General features: G+C 43.3%; 1 protein-coding gene across 1 annotated transcript in view; it reads left to right on the top strand.

The window, feature by feature from the left end:
- The first annotated feature begins 19,935 nt into the window (after positions 1 to 19,935).
- COG3 (component of oligomeric golgi complex 3) overlaps positions 19,936 to 23,878 on the top strand; it is a 67,743-nt gene continuing 63,800 nt past the window's right edge. The window contains exon 1 of the mRNA XM_038569575.1: positions 19,936 to 20,231. Coding sequence (XP_038425503.1) covers positions 20,052 to 20,231 — 180 coding nt within the window. The 5' untranslated portion in view covers positions 19,936 to 20,051. The remainder of the gene's footprint in view (positions 20,232 to 23,878) is intronic.

Raw genomic sequence — 23,878 nt, 5'->3', positions numbered from 1 at the left:
TGTCCCTGATACGTTATTAAGTAGGAAAATTTAAGAGGTAAATCTTAAGGAAAAAGCATCTTAGAGATGCTTAGCATCTTAGGGAAAAAGCAAATGTAGTGTGTATGGAATGAATTTACATATTAGAATTCTCCAGAGAAACAGAACCAGCAGGTGTGTGTGTGTGTGTGTGTGTGTGTGTGCGCGCGCATGCGCATACATAAATGATTTAAGACACAGGCTCATGCAACTGTGGGGGATTGGCAAATCTGAGATCAGGAGGGTATACCAGCAGACTGAAAACTCGGGTAGGATTTCTGTTACAGTTTTGAAGTAGAATTTCTTCTTTAGGAGACCTTCCTCCCTCCCTTGAAGCCTTTAACTGATTAGGTGGGGCCCACCATATCATGGAGTGTAATCTTAAAGTTAACGGATTATGTAAGGTGTTCACATCTACAAACTATCTTCACAGTGACAGCTAGCATTTGCCATTCAACAACACCATAGCCTAGCCAAGTTGACACAAAATTTGATCATTATAGGGTAGAAAGGATTAGAAATTTTTTCCTTATACATAGCTGCATTATGGTTTTTGCCTTTTCAAAAGCCTACATTTTGTAATTTAAAACAAAACCTTCACCCAAAATCCAAAAATGACTAGGTTGGGTTACAGATGTCTTATGTATGGTAAATGGGAGGAAGTGGGAGTTGAAGTATGTATAATATTTGATTTACATTTTAAGTATATAATGTTTCTAAAAGTATATTAAATATCTGTCAAAATTGAGCTGATAAAGATAATGGGAAATTTTTGCTCTTTATTTCAGTTTTTAACTACTTTTTATTCAACACAACACCTCTATGATTAAAAAACAGCTTAGCCTTTTTTGACAGTGGGGGGAGCACCTCTATAAAGAGTGCATCAAGTGGGCTGTGTACTTAACTTCTAAATTCCTGGGTTATTTTACATAATTCTTAGTCTTTCTCTGACCATACAGACTTTCAAGTTATACTGTTTCATTGGACTGTATGGTAGAGACAGCTACGTTATTAAGAGATTTTACTTCATTAGCTGTAGTCTTCCAAATATTTTTCTGAAACACTCCACAATTCTTTTTTAAAAATATTTTTTATTTTATTTTAAAAAATATCTATTTATTCATTTGAGGGGAGGGAGAGGCAGTGGGAGAGGGAGAAACTTAAGTAGACTGTATGTTGAGCACAGAGCCTGACATAGGATTCGATCCCATTACCCTGAGATCACGACCCAAGTAAAAACCAAGAGTCAGCTGCTTAATTGCACCACCCAGGTGCCCCTATTTATTTTATTTGAGAGAGAAAATTTTTAGGGAGCGGTAGGGGGAGAGAGAGAGAATCTTACCCAGACTCCCTGCTGAGCCCCACTGGGGGCTGGACCCCCAGATCATGACCTGAGCCGGATCCAAGAGTCAGCCACTCAACCGACTAGGCCACCCAGGCACCCCAACATTTCACGATTCTTTATGGAAAGGGAAGCCAACTGAATATAAAGTATTGCCTGTCTCCCTTGAATGTGTGTGTGTGAGTTATGATTGCTCTAGACTTAAAAGGATTCCGCGTCGTACAGTTAGAGCCAGAGTTACAAACATCCAAGAACTGCTTAAGGCCACTGGTGGACTTCATCCTTAATTATATCCCTGCTTTAATTTGCCCTACTTTGCACTTTTTTAACTTGGTGTTTGCACATGGTAGATAATGGGGTGAATACTTGTGTTAAATGGAAGCAACCTTCTAAGGTTCGTTTGCTTACGACTTCTGGGATTCTTACGTGGTGTTTTCTCAAGGTCACCAAAGATCCTGTGACAATTGGGGTGGGGCTACTACTTTTCTGAATTCACTTACTAGTTCTAATAGGTTTTGTCTTGTTTTGGTCTGTGTATGTGGAATCTTTAAGGTTTTCTGCATATAAGATCATATCATCTGCAAAAGGAGATAATTTCACATCTTCCTTTTCAATTTGGGTGTCTTTTATTTCTCATTGTTTCCTAATTGCTCTGGCTAGAACTTCTAGTACTATGTTGGATAGAAGTTACGAAAGTGGGTCTGTTTGCCTCATTCCTTGTCTTGGAAAGCTTTCAGTTTTTCACCGGTGAATATGATATTCTTTGTCGGATTTTTATATATGGCTTTTATTCCTTTGAGGTAGTTTCCTTCTATTTCCTAGTTTGTTGGGTATTTTTTGCCAGAGAGGGGTGTTGACTTTTGTTAAATGCTTTTTCTGCATCAGTTGAGATGATCATATGTTTTTGCCATCACTCTGTTGATGTGGCGTATTTACATTGATCCATCATCGTGTTACAGGAATAGGTCCCACTTGGCTGTGCTGTATAATCCTTTTAATATGTTGCTGAATTCAGTTTGCTAGTATCTTGAAGATTTTATCAATAATCATAGTGGATTTTGGTCTGTAATTTTCTATTATAATGTCTGGCTTTGGTATCAGGGTAATGCTGGCCTCATAGAATGAGTTAAGAAGTGTTACCTCTTCTTCAATTTTTTGGAAAAGTTTGAGGATTGGTAAATATTTGGTGGAATTCACCAGAGGAACCATGAGATCCAAGGCTTTTCTTTGTTAGGAGATTTTTTTGATTACTGACTCAATTTCCTTACTAATTATAATTAGTATAATTAGTATTAATACTAATATAATTAATACTAGTATAATTAATAATTATAATTATAGGTCTATTCAGATTTTCTGTTCGTGATTTAGTCTTGGTACATTTTGTGTTGCTAGGAGTTTGTCCATTTCATTTAGGCTACCGAATTTGTTAGTGTATATGGTATACTTTTAGACTCCTTTTTATTTCTATAGAATCAGAAATAGCCTTACTTTCATTTCTGGTTTTAGTAATTTTATCTTCTCTTTTTGTCTTAGTCTATCTAGCTAAATTTTGCTGATCTTTTCAAAGACCCAACTTTTGGTTTCATTGATTTTGCCTATTGTTTTTCTAGTCTCAATTTCATTTATCTCTGCTCTAGTCTTTATTATTTCCTTTATTCTGCTAGCTTTTGAGTTATTTCTTCTTTTTATAGTTCTTTAAGTTATAAAGTTAGGTTGTTGGTTTGAGATTTTTCTTTTTAAATGTGTTTATAACTATACATTTTCCCTTTGCACTGCTTTCACAGCATCCCATATGTTTTGGCAAGTTGTGTTTTCACTTTAATTTGTCTCTAAGTCTGTTCTTTCTTTCATTCTGTCTTTTTCTTCTTTTAGAGAGAGTGCACATGTGTGTGAACGGGGGAGAGGGGCAAAGAGAGACTGCAAGAGAGAATCCCAAGTAGACTCCATGCTCAGCATGGAGCCCAACATGAGGCTTGATCTCAGGACTATGAGATCATGAACTGAGCCAAAGACAAGAGTCAATTGCTTAACTGACTGAGGTCCCTTATTTGTCTCTAAGTATTTTTTTTTAAGATTTATTTATTTATGAGAGAGAGAGAGAGAGGCAGAGACACAGGCAGAGGGATAAGCAGGCTCCATCCCGGGACTCCAGGATCGCGCCCTGGGCCAAAGGCAGGCACTAAACCACTGAGCCACCCAGGGATCCCCTGTCTCTAAGTATTTCTGACTTCCCTTCTGATTTCTTAGATCCATTGATTGCTTAAAAATGTGTTAATTTCTATAATTTTGTAAAATTTTCAGTTTTCCTTTTGTTACTGGTTTCTTTTCTTTTCTTTTTTAAAGATTTTATTTTAAGTAATCGCTACACCCAGCCTGAAGCTTGAACTTACAAGATCAAGACCCACATGTTCCACTGACTGAGCCAGTAAAGCATCCCTTGTTTTTGGTTTCTAATTTCATCCCACCATGGCCAGAGAAAATACTTCGTGTGACATTTATTTTTTCAATCTGTTGAGATTTTGTGACACAGCACATGGTTATCTTGGAAACTTTTATATGTACTTAAATAGAATGTGTATTCTCTTGTTGGGTAGAATTTTCTGTATATGCCTGTTAGACCTAGTTATTTTATTGTGTTAAGTTCTTTATTTCCTTTTTTATCTTCTGTTTAGTTGTTTTATCCATTATTGTGATTAGGGTATTGAGGTCTCCAACTATTATTGTAGAACTGTCTGTCTCTCCTTTCAATTCTGTCAGTTTTGCTTAAAATTTTTTGATGTTTTGTCATTAGGTGTGTAGATGTTTATAATTGTTATATATCAACTTGCTATATTGAACCTTTTATTAGTATATACTGTTCTTCTTTCTCTCCTGTAAGCTCTTTTGACTTAGTCTATTTTGTTTTTAATGTAGCCATTCTTGCTCTCTTTTGGTTACTGTTTGTAGGGAATATCTTCTTCCTTTTATATTCAGCTTGTTTGGTCTTTGGATCTCAAATGAGTCTCTTATATACGGCATATATTTGGATCTTATATTTTTTGATCCATTCTTCCGATTTTTGTCTTTTGTGTGGAGAGTTTAATCCATTTATATTTAAAGTAATTGTTAATAAAGAAGGACTTTTGTCATTATGTTATTTGTTTTCTTTATGCCTTATAATTTTTTTGTCCCTTATTTCCTGTATTGCTGCCGCCTTTTGTGTTTACTTGACTTTCTGTAGTAAAATGTTCAAATTCTTTTCTTATTTCCTTTTACGTATATCTAGAAATTTTCTTTGTGGTTACCATGGGGATTACATTTAAAATTGTAAAATTATAACTCTTTAATTTGAATTTATACCAGCTTAACTTCAATACTGTACTGAAACTCTGGTTCTTTACAGCTCTGTCCCTAGCCCTTTTGGTTGTTGATGTCACAAATTACTTTATACATTGTATGTCTAAAACAAACTAACGCTATTTAAAAATTCATTAGTCTCTTCAATCATTTACAAAACATGGTATGGAATTATAAGCCAAAGTTACAGTAATACTAGCTCTTACACTAATAATTTAAACTTTTTCTTTAAATAATAACACTGACTATGTATTGCTCATCTATTTACCTTTATTGATATCTTTATTTTTCTGTATGGTTTTGAGTTACTGTCTAGTGTCCTTTAATTCCACCTTGTAGAACTCTCTTTAGCATTTCTTACAGGGCAGATCTTGTGATCATGACTCCCTCAGCTTTTGTTTATCTGGAAATATCTTCACTTATTTCTCATGTGGAGGGTAACTAGTGTGATATCATAGTTCAATACTAGATATCATACAGGTAGAAATCAATATTTTTACCTAGAGAATAAGAAAGAAGATTAAAAACAAGGTAATCTTGTCAAGGTTAATTTGTCTTTAATTCTCAACAATTGAAGTAATAACATTGAGCAAAACTGATATTTATCTAGTGGGTGAGGGTACAAAGAATATTCTTTGTAAGAATAAATCATTTTTGGTAATATACATAGATGGTATAAAGTTCAAAAGATACCAAAAGTAATGCAATAAAAAATCCTTTTGTCCTGTGCTCCCCATCCCTCATCATTTTTTTTTTTTTTACTGCAGAGGCAACTGGTTACTGTGTGTGTGTGTGTGTGTGTGTGTGTGTGTGTGTGTATCCTTTCAGAGCAATAGATTATTTCTAAAAGCTAATAATAACATACAATGTTGTGAGCCTTGCTCCCATTTAACAATATATCAACATTTTTTCCATATTGATATTTTAAGAACTACCTATTTTTTAAAGACTAATTTGTAAACCACTCTGAGATTGTATCATATTTATTTAGCTATTTCCCTATTGATGAATATTTAGATTGTTTCCAATTCTTTTGCTACTTCAAAAACAGTATATTAAGAATCTTTATATATTTATCATTTTTCATATCTGCAAATATTTCCAAAGAATGAAGTCCTGGGTCAAAATAATTGCAAATCTTTTCAAAGATTTATTTTATTTGAGAGAAAGAGAGAAAATATGGGGGGAGAGGGGCAGAAGGTCAGTGGGGCAGAGGAAGAGAGACTCCCAAGCAGAATCCTGTGGAGTGTGGAGCCCCACATGGGGCTTAGTCTCACCACCCTGAGATCAGCACCAGAGCCTAAACCAAGAGTTGGATACTCAACCAACTGCACCACCCAGGTGCCATGTGATTTTTTTTTTAAAGATTTTATTTATTTATTTGAGAGAGAGAAAGAGAACATGAGCAGAGGGGAGGGGCAGAGGGAGAGAGAGAGAAGCAAACTCCATGCTGAGCAGGGATCCTAACATGGAGTTCAATCCTAAAACCCCCGGATCACAACCTGAGCCAAAGGCAGATGCTTAACCAACTGAGCCATCCAGGCATCCCTAATTGCAATTTTGATAGATGCTCCAATATATGTTAAATTAAGCAGATTTTCTTAGCAAATATACTTCTTAGCAAAGTACATTTATATTTACATTTTGTATTTTTATGGATTTGTATTTCTGTATTTATATTTACATTTCTTTTAGTCATTGGTCCTTTTCTTGCTGTCTATGATGTGACTTGTATTTTTTCACAATTTGTCATTTGATTTTTGATTTTGTATAGAGTTTTTTTTAAACCATGTAGAACTTTGTTTTATGTAGTCAAATTTATCAAAAATTTTTATTCTGTTTTTGTGATGTAGTGGATTAAGAACATGAATTATGGAGTGCAGGTGCTCAGATTCAAATCTTAGGGCTGCCACTTACTAGCAGTATGCTTCTGGGTGAGTTACTTAACCTCTCTGTGCTTCAGTCTCCTCCTCTGTGAAACTGGGATAATAATAGGACTTGACTCATAGAGTTCTTGTGAGAATTAAAAGAGTTAACATTTGTAAAGTGGTAGAGCACATAGGAAAAAGTCTACGTAAATGTTTACAGTTGTATCAGTCAGCATAGATTAGGTGATGCTGCAGTAACTAATAACCCCAACATCTCAGTGGCTTGTAACAAAGATTTATATATATATATTTAAAAGATTTTTTTAAAGATTTTATTTATTCATGAGAAACACACAGACAGAGAGAAAGGTAGAGACACAGGCAGAGGGAGAAGCAGGCTCCATGCAGGGAGCGCGATGTGGGACTCGATCCCGGGTCTCCAGGATCACACCCCGGGCGGAAGGTGGCGCTAAAACGCTGAGCCACCCAGGCTGCCCCAAAGATTTATATTTTAAACACACTACATGTACATCAAAGATCAACTAAAGCTCTGCTCTACATTGTCTTTCCTTGGACCCAAGGTGATGGAACTTATTTTGGTATATGGTTGGTCTGTGGCACAGAGAAAAAGAGATTGTGGTGAAGCACATCCTGGCTCAAACTACCTACTTGGAAGCAATACACATTGCTTCTCATCTTATTGGCCAAAGCAAGTCACATAGCTACTCTTGAGTTCAACAAGATAAGCATGTATTTTCCTTCCGGGGCATGAACATCCAAACAAGGCCATCATAGGCAAGGAAACTGGAACGTTTAAGAGATAGTTATGCAATCTACTGCAGCCCTTCTCTCTCTTTTTTTTTTTTTTTTTTTTAAGATTTTATTTATTTATTCATGATAGAAAGAGAGAGAGAGGCAGAGACACAGGCAGCGGGAGAAGCAGGCTCCATACCGGGAGCCTGACGTGGGACTAGATCCCAGGACTCCAGGATCGTGCCCTGGGCCAAAGGCAGGTGCTAAACCCCTGAGCCACCCAGGGATCTCCCTACTGCAGCCCTTCTCATTCTCTTGCATCCTATGTGGGCCTCTACACTAAGATTGTAAAAAATACTTCCCATGACTGTGTGCCCCAAGGAGGGCCCAGAAGATACTCGCTTCAATGAGGTATGATGAAAAAACAATGAGGTATGATGAAATGTGCTGATAGGAACAGCTGCTTCCTTCAGAAACTTTGCAGGAGGTGTCCCCTGCAGGCTGAGAATGGCGGTGAGCGATGCTGCCACTTAAGTGGATTTCCTGATCTCAGAGGCCAAGTGACAGTGTTTCATTTTTTTTTAATTTTTATTTATTTATGATAGTCACACACACACAGAGAGAGAGAGAGAGAGAGAGGCAGAGACACAGGCAGAGGGAGAAGCAGGCTCCATGCACTGGGAGCCTGACGTGGGATTCGATCCCGGGTTTCCAGGATCGCGCCCTGGGCCAAAGGCAGGCGCTAAACCGCTGCGCCACCCAGGGATCCCAGTGACAGTGTTTCATACCAGAGACAGTAGGCATGGTTACTGCAATTGGCAGCAGGCCTGCGGTGGCAAATAGAATGCTTTGACTTCTGAGGATCTTTGATGGAGCCCCTGGCAATGACGTCAATGGTCAGCCTGCTAAAACATAATTTGATTTACGTAATTGGAAGGTCCCAGGTAAGCAGAGATCTAATTTGGGTCACTATCTTAGAATCATGGCCTTTCACCCAGTTCCAAGATCTGAGCTGGTTCACAGACCTGGACCTCTTTGACACTGCTCCGAGTATATGCTCAACATCTTTCCTCAATCCCCAAGAGACCGATGGCCATTACCATGGGCTTCTTTTGGAGGCAACATACAGCACATTTGAGTTTACTGCTGTGACCTATTTAGGAAGGAACTTGTTAGGCTGCCAGTTTGGAATGAGGCCCAGAGCAAGAGAAGGTCTGTGGCAAGTCCAGGCTGTAGTACGTGGTGTTCTAGCACATGGACATGCCTGAAGTGTCTAGGACAGATGGATGCTGTACGGAGACTTCAGGAAACCCCACTAGCAGAATTGCAGTGCACACCCCTGGAGTTTGGGGGCAAAGCCATACCCTTTTCTGCAAATAACTATTTTTTCTTTGTGAAATAGCTCAAATTGTTACTGGCCACTGACAGAAACTAAATGTTTGATAATGTTGCTTGAGCTGCTCATCATGAAGTGGCAGGATTGAGGATGGCTCATGAAAGTTCTAAGAACAGAGCAAAAAAATTTGTTTTATAAGTATGATGGGAGAAAATGGAAAAATCCTAGAGTACTCCCAAGCCCTAGTAGAGTTAGACAATGGGGTAGAAATAGCCATGAGGGGCATCTGGGTGGCTCTGGTTGAGCATCTGCCTTTGGCTCAGAATGTGACCCCAGGGTCCCAGGATTGAGTCCCGCATTGGGCTCCCCACAGGGAGCCTGCTTCTCCCTTTGCCTATGTCCGTGCCTCTCTCTCTCTGTGTCTGTCATGAATAAATAAATAAATAAATAAATAATCTTAAAAAAAAAAAAGAAAAACAAATGGCTGTGAAATCTAGGAGGCAGCTTCTACTACTTATGGGAAACCCCAGCATGGTGTAGGGAGAAATCAGATGTTCTGTGTCTGACTGTGGTAGACGACACTGTGGAGCTACAGTAGGGCCTGGAGTGCGTCTGGCAATTTGGCTACAGCTCCAAGTGACCGGGCACCCCTCAGTTCTCATCTGTAATACTTTTGCAGGGAAGGACTTCTCTGCACCCAGGGTGAAGTCCAGCTTGCCGTCACATGCTCCTGTGGCACCCTGTACTTCCCCTTCTTCAAGGCTAATTTTCAGGGAAAGTTAAAAGTGTCTCTTCTGCAGATAGAAATTAATGAGATGGAAGGAGTGTACCAGACAGGGAAAGAAAAACTATAAAAATGAACTAGGCAGATATAAAAGTAACTGGAGTTTTAAAAAATGATAGTATTTTAAAAATAGAACCTTTGGGGCACCTCAGGCAGTTAAGTACTTGACTCTTGATTTTGGCTCAGGTCACAATCTTGGGGTTATGGGATCAAGCCCTGCATCAGGCTCTATGCTCAGTGTGGAGTCTGCTTGAGATCCTCTCTCCCTCTCCTGCTGCCCCTCCCCCTGCTCATGGGAGCTCTCTCTCTCTCTCAAATAAAGAAAAATAAATCTTTAAAAATATAATCTGTAAAATGGGAACAATATTACTGGAAGTAAAATCGAAGGCAAATGGTTGAAGAGAGAATTAGTAAACTGGAAACCAGATTGAAAGACATTTCTTCACATATAGCATGAGACAAGGAGATGGGAAGCTTCTGGGGACAAAGATTGGCTGTGGTCATGGGTTCCAGACCTCCAGCACTGGCAGTACCAAGGTGCCATTGGAAGTCTGAGCACTCAGAGGCTTTTCTTTCCCAGTGACACTCCCGATTGGGGCTGTCACACTGCAGCTGTTCACATCTAGCCGGTACCTAGGTATTGTTCAAAACCATCTGTAACCAGGCCTGAGTCTTTCCTTCCTCTGCCCATAGGGAAATCCCAGTGATGCCAGGTGTGGCTTGAAGGAGAGGTAGCAGTGCGGCAGAACGACATGGCCCGGGAGTCGGAGCCACCTCCTCTTGCCTTCGGCAGCTGCCTGCACTTGACACCCCAGAACTTCCACATACCGCGCTCCACCGCCGCGTCCTGTCTCCTCTCTGGCCCTTTTACTTCACACTCAGTTAAATCTTCAAGCCCTGTGGATTTTATCCTAATATCTCTTCCATGCATCCCCTTTCTCCGTGGGCTCTCTTGTGGTCAGGCCTCCTAGACAGCTGAAAGAGTCTCTGCTGTGTCCCCACCTCCCTCGACTGGCCTCCTGTCATTGCACGTGTCATTCTGTCCAGGACCTTTCTGCATGGCCAGTGTGGCAATGTCCTCCCTGCTCCTTCTCCTCAGCAGAGGACAAACTCCTCAGCATGGCACCCAGGGTTTCATACTCTTGTCTCGATGCACTTCTTGGCCTTCATCTCTTGTTCTTTTCTAAACTGAACTCCAAATTCCAGCCATCTTAGAAAATATTTGATTTCCTGAAATTGTTCTGTATTCTCCCTTCTAGGCATTAGCACGTGATCTTTCCTTTGTCTTGAAAGGGTTTCTTTCTCCTTCTTTATTTGCCCATTGCCCTTCTGATACCAATTCATTCAAAATACATTATTGAGCATCTACTGCATGCAAAGCACAGTGCTTAGGTGTTCTTTCCTCCAGGAAACAAACCTTATCTTCCAAGAATGGATCAGATGCTTTTCTTCCGTGCTTTCTGTACTATCTCATGCTTACTCCAGTGATATATTGGAATAACATATATGATCTATACAACCAGTATTTCTCTGTCTCTCTCACTGAATTGTACGGTCCTGGAAGGCAGGGAATGTTCTTATTCAGACTAGCTAGCATGCCACCTGGCACATAGTAGGTACACATGAAATGCTTAATAGGTGGATCAGTTCATGAATGAGATGGTTAGGTTTTGAGATCCTTTTTTTTTCTTTTTTAAAAAGATTTTATTTTATTTATTTATTTATTCATGAGAGACACAGAGAGGCAGAGACACAGGCAGAGAGAGAAGCAGGCTCCTCACAGGGAGCCTGATATGGGACTCGATCCTTGAACTGGGATCACACCCTGAGCCAAAGGCATACACTCAACCGCTGAGCTACCCAGGCGTCCCAAGGTTTTGAGATCCTTAACACTATAACACACACACACACACACACACACACACACACACACACACAACATACATAATAATGAAAATACATAGGAATAATTAATATATACACATGGTGATAAATAATACATATTCATTTAAAAATATAAAAAAACAAAATGTAAGTAAAATTGAAACAATTTAAATGACTAATAGGCCATCAAACAAGTTTACCATAGTTGTAGACTTAAGTTGCTTCCAAATGTTTGTTGGTATCCTATGATGAACATCTATGCACATAAAGATGTTTTTAAATATTTGATTACCAATTTTTTTAAAAAGCCCAGAGGTTAAAAAAAGCTTAAAGACTCCCGATAGATATTTTCAAAGATGTTCTACCAATGTTTATTCTCACCAGGGGGTGATAATGATTTTATTGCACTTGTTTTAATTTTATGGCTAGCAAAGTCGCAGCTCACAGGTTTTTGAAGTTGAAATATTGGAAGGTAATTATGTCTGTCTTCAAATCTGACTTGACTCTAAATATTGATTCTGAATTCTAAGCTGAGAGACTGGTTGTCTGATCCCGGGCAGCAATTCTTCTTTTAATATGAAATAAAGCCTTTGCTACTGTTTGAATAAATTGTCAAAGTTTAAGGTGATTTAACAGTTCACTGAGACGTGAATGAGAAATTGATAAAATGAGTAAGCAAGGAAATAACTTGAAAAAGCAAATAGATCTTCAGATACTTGGTAAAGCTATAAATGCCATCCCAAGAGAAGTGGTTCTAGTAGGCTGGAGGATTAGGCATGAAGAAATTCAGCTGTGCCAACCGTGCCAAATTCACATGCCCTGAAAATTCAAGAATGTGCAGGTGTGCATAAGAATATTTTCTTTTAAATTATTCCATTTTGCAACTTTATTGCAAGTGAACAAGTCAAATGGCAAGGGATCTCAGAAGCCTTCCTCCTCTTCAGTTCCATGATTTATAAACTACTTGAACTACTACTCCTGCCTCATAGCAGAACAGAATATACCAAAGCTTCAAGCTTTTTCCTCTTGGAGGTATTTCTTTGAACTTGTAATGCTCACGCTTGAGACTCATCCTTGCTACAACGTCCTATTACAGAAAGGTACTAAGTGGCTCCATGCATGTCCTCAGGTCACTCACTGTCATAATGTTAGCGTTGAGGGGAAAGAAGATCTTTTTTTTTTTTTAAGATTTATTTATTTATTCATGATAGGCAGAGAGAGAGAGAGAGAGAGAGGCAGAGACACAGGAGGAAGGAGAAGCAGGCTCCAGGCCGGGACTCGATCCCGGGACTCCAGGACCGCGCCCTCGGCCAAAGGCAGGTGCCAAACCACTGAGCCACCCAGGGATCCCCGAGGGGAAAGAAGATCTTATCAGGCATCCTGGTTCCAGTGATAGGTCTGGTCTCTACCAATCGTTGGTTTAAGTAGGTCACAAACCTCCCAGGGGTTCAGTTCTTCATTCACTAATTGGAGATAATATCCACCAACTTTCTCCTAGCGTTAAAGTGAGAAGCAGATGCGAGGTACTTTGTGACTATAACATTGGCTCATTTTGCAATGTTGCATTATGAGCAGGGGTCCTTCCCAGTGTTCAGAATTTGATGACCGAGTGGGGCTGACCACCCAATGTGGACCTCTGCAGTACCCACTTTAAGGTCTTTGGATTCCTATGTCCATCTCCTGCTTTCTTACCCCTTCCCTGACCTGGAACAATCCTGCTGCTTGTCCCTTAGACATTTTTCCATTACCAGAGGCCCTAGAATGTGGTGTCCCAGATACTTGTAGCAGGTGACAGGGAAGTTTCACCCCTGTGCATGCCTTTAGGGCAGCAGGACATGGTGCAGCGTTTCTCAAACTAGAGCCTGTGAACAACATTGTAAAATGTGTGTTTTCATTTCATGTATTTAAACAAATATATATATATATGTATATATACATTCTGGGTCGTCACCATGACTGCCTTAAAGCTAAGGGTTGCCATGTGATTTCTGCTTCCACCCTCTTTGTTTATGCACATATATATATATGTGTATATGTATATATATATGTATTTTTAAAGATTTTATTTATTCATGAGAGACACAGAGAGGCAGAGACACAAGCAGAGGGAGATGCAGGCTCCCTGCAAGGAGCCCAGTGGGACTTGAACCCACGACCCCAGGATTACACCCTGAACCGAAGGCAGACCGGTTGAGCCACCCAGGTGTCCCAGTCTAATTTTTTTTTTAAAAGGCTGTGTACATCACTCAAATTGGAGAAGCTCCGAGGTAGTACAGTGAGCATCAGCCACAGAAGTCAGGTTACCTAAGTTCTAGCTGGGCTTTGACTAGTGTTAATCACCTGAGGGACTCTGGGCGAGTGGTCTCATCTCTGTACACCTCAGCTGGCTCCTCTGCGGGATGGAGGGGTTTGATTATATGCTCTTTCGACTCTCTGCCGGCTCGAACTTCTCTTCTTTAAGAGGTTAAAGCCCTCCCTGGGGAAGGCGGCCTTGCTCGTGCCATTCGTACCCTGAGAACGAAGGCTGAGGTCGCTGTGACTTTAGCGGGAACGTGTCCAGAGCACCAGGAGGCTGCTTCTGGCTGCCCCGATGCCCAGGGCAGGAGGAGGAGGCCTCAGCAGGTGTCCCTGATGCAGACGCAGGTGCACACCTTGGCTCACTCTGCTGCACGGCGAGGATTCCTTATGGGTAGGGGTGTGGGGTGGTCATCAAGAGCAGGGGTTCTCAGTCCAGCGACCTTCCAGAGCCCCATCCCACCTGGGAACCGGGTTGACATGGGTCCCCTGCTGCCGTTGGGTCTGCAGCAGCTCCCCCTGGGGTGGGCCCCAGAGAGACGGCTGGAAAGCAGCTGAGGACTGATGCTTGGAGTGGGCTCGGTGCATTCCTGGAAGATGCTCTCAGGCAGAGGTGCAGCTGTGACCAAAGTCCCGGGGGCTTTGGAAGGTCAGCCTGGAGAATTCCAGAGGGATCCTCCTCCTCCCCTCTCCTCTCCCCTAGCCACCCCCCTTCTCCAACAGCTCAACCTCACCGAGCACCTCCCATGCTTGAGTCTCAGGCTCTCCTATGTATCATCTCATTGTATCCTCGCTGCGCATCCTCTGCAGCAAGTACTTTTATTATTTTATTTGCACATTTTCCTACGAGGGCGCTGAGGCGCAGAGGTCCCGGGTGCCCCTCTGCATGTGTAGAAGAGGCCCAGGGTACGAGGCCCTTAGGCGGCCGGGCTGGGGTGCTTGGGTGTGCGCACGGATGCGAGGACAGGGGAAAGTGGGTGAACGGCCTGGACCCCAGGCCCTCCCCAGGGTGGGAGGGTGAATGGTAGGGCTCCGGCAACGACTGTGGCAGAAATAAAGACCCCCTGGGCCTGCGTCTGCAGCAGGGAGCTGAGCCATGCTGGCTGCCTGGACCCCTCCGGAGAGGACAGGAGGGTCCCCAGGCATCTGTTCCTGATGCGCGAGGGCCGCAGCCTGGGCGGGGGGGGGGGGGGGGGGGGGGGGGGGGGGCCAGCGGGCCGCCACCTGGGGGCGCTCCTGAGCGCGGTGGGGCCGGGACGCGAACCCGCGAACCCCGTGCGGGCGCCGGGGTCTAGGAGGCAGCAGCCCCCCCACCCCCGCCCTGGTCCCGAGGGCCACACGGGGTCCCTGGCAGGCTCACCTCTCAGCAAGGAAGTAAATAATAAATACACGAAAAAGAGTTTAAAAAATGGTTTACCTGGGGAACCCTGGGTGGCTCAGCGGTTGAGCGGCTGCCTTTGGCCCAGGGCATGACCCCGGGGTCCTGGAATCGAGTCCCGCGTGGGCTCCCTGCAGGGAGCCTGCTTCTCCCTCTGCCTGTGTCTCTGCTCTTCTCTCTCTGTCTCTCCTGAATAAATAAATCTTTAAAAAAAAAAAAAAAAAAAAGGTTTTCTCTTCCTTTCCCTGCTTAGAGTTTGCAGATAAAAATGCCAGGCCCGCTTGATGAAATTTGCAGACACAAATGTAAACCCGTAGGGCCTGGATTAGGCTGGTTGAGCATCTGCATGTTATGCCATGATGTAACCATGAAAGGTCTTCAATCTGAAAAATCTGAAAAAGGACAGATCTGCTTTTGTGTGTGTGTGTTTTTTTTTTTAAGATTTTATTTACTTATTCAAGAGAGACCAGAGAGAGAGAGAGAGAGAGAGAGAGAGAGGCAGAGACACAGGCAGAGAGAGAAGCAGGCTCCATGCAGGGAGCCCGAGGCAGGACTCGATCCCAGGGCTCCAGCATCACGTCCTGGACCGAAGTCTGCACTAAACCACTGAGCCACCAGGGCTGCCCTGTTGCTTTGTTTTTATTCACACACACGCACACAAGGTTCACATACCAGGCTGCTAGTTTTAAAACTGAGAGCTCCAGGGACCCGTGGGTGGCTCAGCTGTGAAGCACCTGCCTTCGGGCCAGGCCGTGACCCGGGGGTCTGGGGCTCCAGCCCCACATCGGGCTCCCCGCGGGGAGCCTGCTTCTCCCTCTGCCTGTGTCTCTCATGAATAAGTAAATAAAACAACAACAACAGAACCCGAGAGTTCCAAAGCCTGTCTCCACCCACCAGAGTCCCTCACAGATCCCAAGACCTCTCCTCCCCACCATCCCTGCTGATAGGAGCAAGGAGAGGACCTGCTTTGCTGTGTGTTGGGGGAGGAGGGCCCCATTTCAGACCTTGGGCCAGGGCTCATTTATCTTAGATTTACCACTGGTTCCTGTTAACAACTTTTACATATTTTGCCCCTATAACCGCTCTGGTCCCTGGCAGTGGGAATGCAAGTCGAGGGAGTACTGTGTGTGGAGTTAATAAGGAGCAGGGGCCACTGGAGATGGGTTTCTAGCACCTGGTCAATCCCCTGAAGTCCTAACAGGCTTCCAGTTCCTTCTTTCTTCTCCAGTTCCCCAGCCGGCTCTCAGTTCCTGGGCTACTGTGATGTCTATGCTGCTGTTCCTCAGGTCAGAGGACGGCTGTGAATCTTTTTTCCTCCACCCTTTCCTAAAAGGCTCCTCAAACCACTGAAAAACACAGTTTTGAAGATCTACCAAATGAAACTTCCAGTTTCTTTATGATAGCTTTGCAGTAAGAGTTGCACACATTTTGTAGAACATTAGGAATTAAAACAATCCCCCAGAACGCAAATGCGGTAGCATAAAAAGAGGCCTCAGTAGAGTGGGAAGCCCAGATTGTCTGACGCACTTGACTTTGAGCAGCTCAAAGCTTGCCAGCTGCACGTGACCGCTTGTGTCCGCTGGCCCGGAGCCACCCTCTTCCCCGGCTAGGGGACTGGAGGCACGAGGAGGAGCTGTGTGATTTGGGCAGGTGCGAATAGGGTACTTGATGGAGTATTGCTACCGACATGCATGTTTTGTTTAAGGGCCTCAGAGCTGGAACTAGAGCTCGCTTTGTCTCATCCCCAATCCATGTTCATTCCTTAACAATTCTTTTTCAAAAAACAGTCTTAAAATAATGAAACCCCTGCCCTCTACCCCTCTCTCTGCCCTGCCAACCCAACTCACAGGGGATAATCTCTAATAACATTTTGCTAACATGTCTTTTCAGACCTTTTTTCTTTTTCCTGTGTGTACGTGTAATTTTTAAACTAAATATGGGATTATATTTATATTTTTCAGCAGCTTGCTTTTTTTTTTTTTTTTTTTTTTTTTTTTTTTTAAGAGAGAAAGATAGAGAATCTTAAGCAGGCTCCAAGCCCAGGGTGGAACCAGACACGGGGCTCGATCTCACAACTCTCAACTGAAAACCAGAGTCAGACACTTAATGGACTGAGCCCAGCAGCTTGTTTTCTTAATTCAACAATACATGATGACTTTTCTCTCATGTCATTACTTACATATCTGCTTCATTCTCCCTTGCCCCAGTTCTGTTGAGGTATAATGACTATGTTGCGTGTTCCTATGTACACTACACATGTTTCAACTGTACAATTTGCCCGGTTCTGACATATGTGTATAGTTGTGAGATGACCATCAACAATAGGGAACAAGATAACATTTCATCAAACCAGGACATTTCCATTACTTTCAGAAGTTTCTTCATGCTGCTTGGTAATTCATCGATTGCATAGAAGCAGGATTGATAAAACACTTCATTCTTTTTAATGGTTAGCAAATTCAGACTCATGATGAGATTCAAAAATGGTGCCAGTTCTTTGCAACTCCTTCCATTCGGAAGCAGAGTCCATTTGCCTCCCACACCCTGGCCTGCCCGTGGAGACTCTCTTGACACGGTGCAGGAGAAGGGACCTGTGACTTCTAAGGTGAGGTCAGCAGCCTTGGGAACAGTCTCGCCAAACTTCAAGCCACTGTCAGAAGCCCAAATACTACTCATGCTAGAGAGGGCCCTTGGAGACACCACATGAGGATGTGAAGATGGGCAGCCAGTCCCCAGCTGTCTAGCCCCTAGTCATTTGAGTCAACCCCACCTATGGCTCCACACCTGTGAGTGAGATAGATCTTTTCTAACATGCCCCTGTAGACATTTCTGAGGCTCCCAATTATGAAAGATAACAATAACAAAATGGTGGGGTTTTTTTTAAGGGCATAGTTTTTTGGTTTAGTCTGCTAGGTAGCAATAGACAATAGGAACAAAACTATTCCTTTATTGAAAAATATTAAGGTGGTGTCCATTTTTTTCTCCATTACCAACTATCCTCTACATGTACCCTTTTTTTTTCACGTGTAAGAAATTTTCAGAGATAGAGTTGCTGGATCAAAGAGCTATCTTGGGGCACCTGGGTGGCTCGGTTGGTTAAGTGTCCAAAGCTTGATTTTGGCTCTGGTTAGGATTTTGTGGGTGGTGAGACTGAGCCCTGTGTGGGGGCTCCATGTTCAGCAGGGGTCAGCTTGGAGGTGCTCCTCCTCTGCCCCTCCCCCCCATGGGCACCCATGCTTGCTCTGTCTCTCTCAAATAAATAAATTTTAGAAAAATTAAAAAAATTAAAAAATTAAAAAAAAAGAGTTCTCTTCTCCCTCTCTTTCTTCCCATTTTTCCAGCCTCTGATTTGGTAGGGGTTGGCAAATTTCCCTCTAGAAAGAGCATATCACTTACCAGATTTCTCCACTGTAAAGTTAATATCTCTATCCCCCATTGTTGCTAATAAAAACCTCGTGGGAGATCATTTGATACAATGCAGATTTCTGGTTATTTCAAAACTTTCACCCACTAATTTTAGAATCCATTCTTACATCTTGCCTGTCAATTATTACCATTTTCCTCATTGTATATTTATTAAAGATTACAATTCCTCTGTAGAACTATCTCATTATTCAATCATTTATATCAGTATGGACTCACAGATACTGACTTATTCTTTAAGTTATAGAATATAGAACATTTAGTCTACAAATTACCCAATACTATAGCTGTTTTGTGGCTCAAAACTGCAATGTGGGAGCTCCTGGGCAGCTCAGTGGGTTAAGGCATCTGCGTTTGGCTCAGGTTATGATGTCAGGGTCCTGGGGTCAAACCCCACCTCTGACTTGTCTGGGAGCCTGCTTTTCCCTCTCCCTCTGCCGCTCTCCCTAATTATTCTCTTTCTCTCTCAAATAAATAAAATCTTTAAAAAACCCTATGATATGATTTAAAAGACTGGATAATATTTTTTAAATGATTTTATTTATTTATTTGAGAGAGGGAAAGAGAAAGAGAGTACAAGAGCAGGGGTAGGAGCAAGGGAGAGAGAGAGAATCCCATGCAGACCCCCCTCTGAGAATGAAGGCCCCCCCCCCCCCCCCCCCCCCCGCCCCCACAAGCAGAGCTCCTTTCCTGGACCCTGAGGTCACGACCCCAGCACAATTCAAGAGTCCAGGGCTTAACGACTGCAGCCACCCAGGCGCCCCAACACAGGATGGTATTTCAATTTCATGTCTGTACCATGAATTAATTAATCCAGCCCTTCAATATTGGGCAGCCAGGTTGTTTCCAGTTATTTGATACCATCAAGGATTTTTGATTACAGAAATCTTTGCATTTTCATGTGTTTTCATAACTTGGTTTTTTTAATTTTTTTTAATTTTTTTATTTATTTATGATAGTCACAGAGAGAGAGAGACAAAGGCAGAGGGAGAAGCAGGCTCCATGCACCGGGAGCCCGACGTGGGATTCGATCCCGGGTCTCCAGGATCGCGCCCTGGGCCAAAGGCAGGCGCCAAACCGCAGCGCCACCCAGGGATCCCCATAACTTGGTTTTCTAACAGCATAACTACTGCACGTTGGAACAGTTTTATCCCGGTGGTTGGGATCTAGGCGGTGGAAAGTGTCGACATGTCTACACCGAAATCCCACGGGGTCTGCACGCTCCATCCCAACCGGTCAGCTGGGAGCCCAAGCCGCAGATCCCGGAGCTCGGGGGGACCTCTGCTGGCAGGGCTGCTGGCAGGGTCCGGTAGCGCAATTGTCACTAACCCGAACAACGCGTGACAATAAAGTTATTGAAGTTGAGGCAGAGACTTCCGGTAGGGGCATTTCTACTTCCGCCACGGCCTGGCTCCTCCGCTTTCGCCGGCATCCCAGCCGGATATATTCGTCCGCAGCCTAGAGCCACGTCAGTCTTGGCCGCGGTCCCGCCCACTCGCGCCGCGGAAGCACTTCCGGGGTGAGGGTCCCGGTGCCTCGCTGGAAGCCCTGGCTCCCCCGGAAGTGGCCCGGGCCTGTCTGTCGGGGTTCCCACCGGCCCGCGGCTGCTGAGGCCCGCAGGGGCGGCGGCGATGGCGGAGGCGGCGCTGTTGCTGCCGCAGGAGGCGGCGGCGGCGGAGCAGCGGGACGCTCGGGAGAGGCTGGCTTTCTGGGATCGGAGACCCGACACGACGGCGCCGCTGACCGACAGGCAGACGGACTCGGTGCTGGAGCTGAAGGCGGCGGCGGAGAACCTGCCGGTGCCGGCCGAGGTGAGGTGACGGGCTGGGCGCGGGCCGTCGGGCCTCGCTCTGCCGGTGGCCGGCCCCAGCCCTCCGCCTGCGCGTGCGGCGGGCCGCCGGGAGCCGTGCCCGGGGCGCCGCCTCCCCCCGCGTCGTAACCCCGCTTCCCGGTTCCGTGGCGGCGGCCGCACGGCCAGCGCGTCAGCCCGAGCGGCGCGCCCTGCGCGGCGACCTCCCCCTCAGGTGCGGGGACGCGACGGGCGTTTCCTCGGGAGGTGGGCACCCGCGTGCGTCACCCGGCACCGCAGGTGGTCGCTCGGAGGGGTCAACGTGCTGCCGCTGCTTTTTTTTTTTTTTTTGATTTTATTTATTTATTCATTCATGAGAGCACAGGCAGAGCCCGACGCTGGACTCGATTCCGGGACCCCGGGGTCACGCCCTAGGCTGCAGGAGGGGCTAAACCGCTGAGCCCCCCCCCCCCCCCCCCCAGGCTGCCCTCAGCGTGTTTCTTCCTGATGAAAATATTACCGTTTGCACGATTCAGTTCAAGTAGTTACAACGCGAAGAAGTACTTTTTTTTTTTAAAGGTTTTATTTATTTATTTATTTATTTATTTATTTATTTATTTATTCATTCATTCATTCATTCATTCATTCATTCATTCATTCATGAGATACAGAGAGATGGAGAGAGGCAGACACACAGGCAGAGGGAGAAGCAGGCTCCATGCAGGGAGCCCGACGCGGGACTCGATCCTAGGCCTCCAGGATCACACCCTGGGCTGAAGGCAGGTGCTCAACCGCTGAGCCCCCCCCAGGGATCGAAGAAGTACTTTTTATGAATTGTCACATGTTTGGCAAACTTTTTTTCTGGGTTGCGAGGGCCAGGTTTAGGATTATTATTTTGTTATAATAATATTTGTTGTAATTGTTTTATTATTTTTTAATAATGATTTTTATAAATAAATTTTATAGTTCTTACAATTTAATGATAATTTTTTGGATTAGTTTTTTTTTTCTTTTTAAAGATTTTAATTTATTTATTCATGAGAGACAGAGAGAGGCAGAGACACAGGTAAAGGGAGAAGCAGGCTCCACGCAGGGAGCCCCACGTGGGACTCGATCCCGGGACCCTAGGATCACGCCGTGAGCAGAACGCAGACGCTCAACCGCTGAGCCACCCGGGCGTCCCTTAAATTATTTTTTTAATGTTGGAAGCACTCATTGTACACGATTTTGAGTTGTGTCCAAAGGCAGATTGTTTTTAGAGACTCAAAGTTTTTTTATTTTTTTCTACTCTCAAATTATAGAGGTTAAGAATTCTGATTGGAAAGTTCCCTTTCACTGTGGTGCACTCCGCTTTCAAGGACAGGAGTTCTTTCTTGGGTTTGTCTGTGTGCTTATAGGAGGATGCTATGCTGAAATGAAGCAGGAAGCAGGTGGAAATCTTTTGGCTGGGCTATCAAAGTCTTTTACGCTCTAGATAATAGAAGTTGTTTGCTCTATAAATGTTCCAGTCTGTTTATAATTGATTTGGCCTGTTAGGGAAGCAGGATGCTTGAATATTGCAGCCCCCTGTGGGGAACATAGTCCACAAGAAAAGTAACCCAATTGTGTTTTTTTTTTTTTTTTTTTTAAGATTTTATTTATTTATTCATGGGAGAGAGAGGGACAGGCAGAGACATAAGCAGAGGGAGAAGCAGGCTCCATGCAGGGAGCCCAATGCAGGACTCGATCCCAGGACCCCAGGATCACACCCTGAGCTAAAGGCAGGCGCTAAACCACTGAGCTACCCGGGCTGCCCAACTGAATTGTTTTTATTGTCTTAGCTCATAAACTCTTATTATTCTCATTGAGTGTGAAGGAAAGGGTTTGGAGGAAGTAAATGAAATCTTTCATTTTCACCCCATTTCCCCCACCCCCCCATATTTATGCAGCATAATGCCCACGTTAACCTCATGCAGTTGTTTGACATATATTATGTGCCCACCTTGGGCTGGGATTGAGGATAGAAAGATAAGAAAACCAAGAGCCCCAGTCTCATGGAGCCAATATAATTGTGATCATGAGCTTGTAAAAAAGAACAGGGTAAGTTGAGACAGTGACCCATGATATAAGGAAAATAAAACAGGATAGTGTGACACAAAGGGATGAGGTGCGCTCTAGACAAGGGAGGAAGCCCAAGAAAGTGACAATCCAAGGTGAGAACTCATGATGGAAAATAAGAGATGCCAGCCTTGCAAAGACTAGAGAAATAACCTTCCAGGTGAAGGGGAAAAAACCATGTGAAGTCTAGGGTAAGAGATGAGCTTGACAAGTTCAGGGCTGCAGTGAGGGTGTTCTGGTACATGCAGAATAGGGATTGGATTCCTCCGGGAATGAAATGACCTTTATTTACCTGTCTGGGATCTTCCATTATGTCTGGTGGGAAGACTGGAATTGAAATTTTTATTCATTACCACTGTCAACACTAGTGATGAAAAGGAATGCCTCAATTTTTATTTTGTCCAGTGTATCTGTGGAGGATTTTCTGTAGTATTTCACAATTTTCATAAGATCTATTACTTCCTGAACAACTGGAACTAAGCAGGTTTGTTGAATAACAAAAGGCCAGTTAACATGTCAGCAAATATTATAAAGCTGTTAAACTTCTTAAGAAATAGCTTTGTCTTTAATGAAGGGGAACTGGTCTTACCTTGGAAACAAGTTATCTTTTCTTTTTTTTTTTTTTTTGGTGTTAGATAAGAGAATTTGGAGTAAAATATTAGGTAGACTGGTTTCTTCTAGCCAGGGCAAATTTTTTAGTACTGAGGGCCTTTTTCTTTCTTGATAAATGCTGCAATAATTGATCCTGAAGTTTACCTGAGATGTACTGTGACAGTTGTCCTAAAGGCTGTGTGTTCTTAATAGATTTAGCTTCTTTGAGCCCTTTTTCTTCTTTATAAAATGGGGATTATAATACTATTTATTTGTCTGATGGGGAGATGTGAGAATTCAATGAAATCATGTATTGTAAAAGTGCATATGGCAAACGACCTGCTAATATTATATTATATGCCTTCCCCCCCCCAAATGATTAATAACTTGAAAGAATAGATTAGAATTTTGTGATCCTGAGCTGGTATAGGTGTCTCAGAGCAAAGGTAAGAAAAGAGAGGTTAGTGCTTTGAGGAAGGTTCTGAGATTCCATCTGTACCTCTTCATTGATTTGCTCCAAAGAGAGAAAGGAACACACAGGTTTCATTTAGGGAGTGAATTGTTTAGATTATGAAAGTTGTATTCTCTAATCCAGAACTGTGAAAAAAAAAAGTAAAGTTTAGGAAAGAAAGGTGTATTTGTTTTCTTCCTGGACCTGCTTAGCTGGTCAGGTAAGATTGATAGTTTATTGTAATTATTATTTAAGATATTAATGTGCTATTTGCATAAACTATACAGTAGCTCTCAAGGACTGACAATTAGGGTCTTTACTCTTCTCTCTGTGGTGGTTAAATGGCTGCTCCATCTGGAAGCTAACACAATGTGAGTGAGCCAGAGGACTCAGGAGTGAATGAGATCCATCAGTTTATTTATTTATTTATTCAAAGTAATTTCTACACGCAATGAGGGCTCAAACTCACGACTCAGATCAAGAGTTTTGAGCTCAAAAAAAAAAAAAAAAAAAAAAAGAGTTTTGAGCTC

Source organism: Canis lupus, chromosome 22, assembly GCF_011100685.1.
Source record: "Canis lupus familiaris isolate Mischka breed German Shepherd chromosome 22, alternate assembly UU_Cfam_GSD_1.0, whole genome shotgun sequence".
Taxonomy (NCBI): Eukaryota; Metazoa; Chordata; class Mammalia; order Carnivora; family Canidae; genus Canis; species Canis lupus.
The sequence above is the reverse complement of the archived record's forward strand: the minus strand, read 5'-3'. Positions and strand labels throughout refer to the sequence as shown.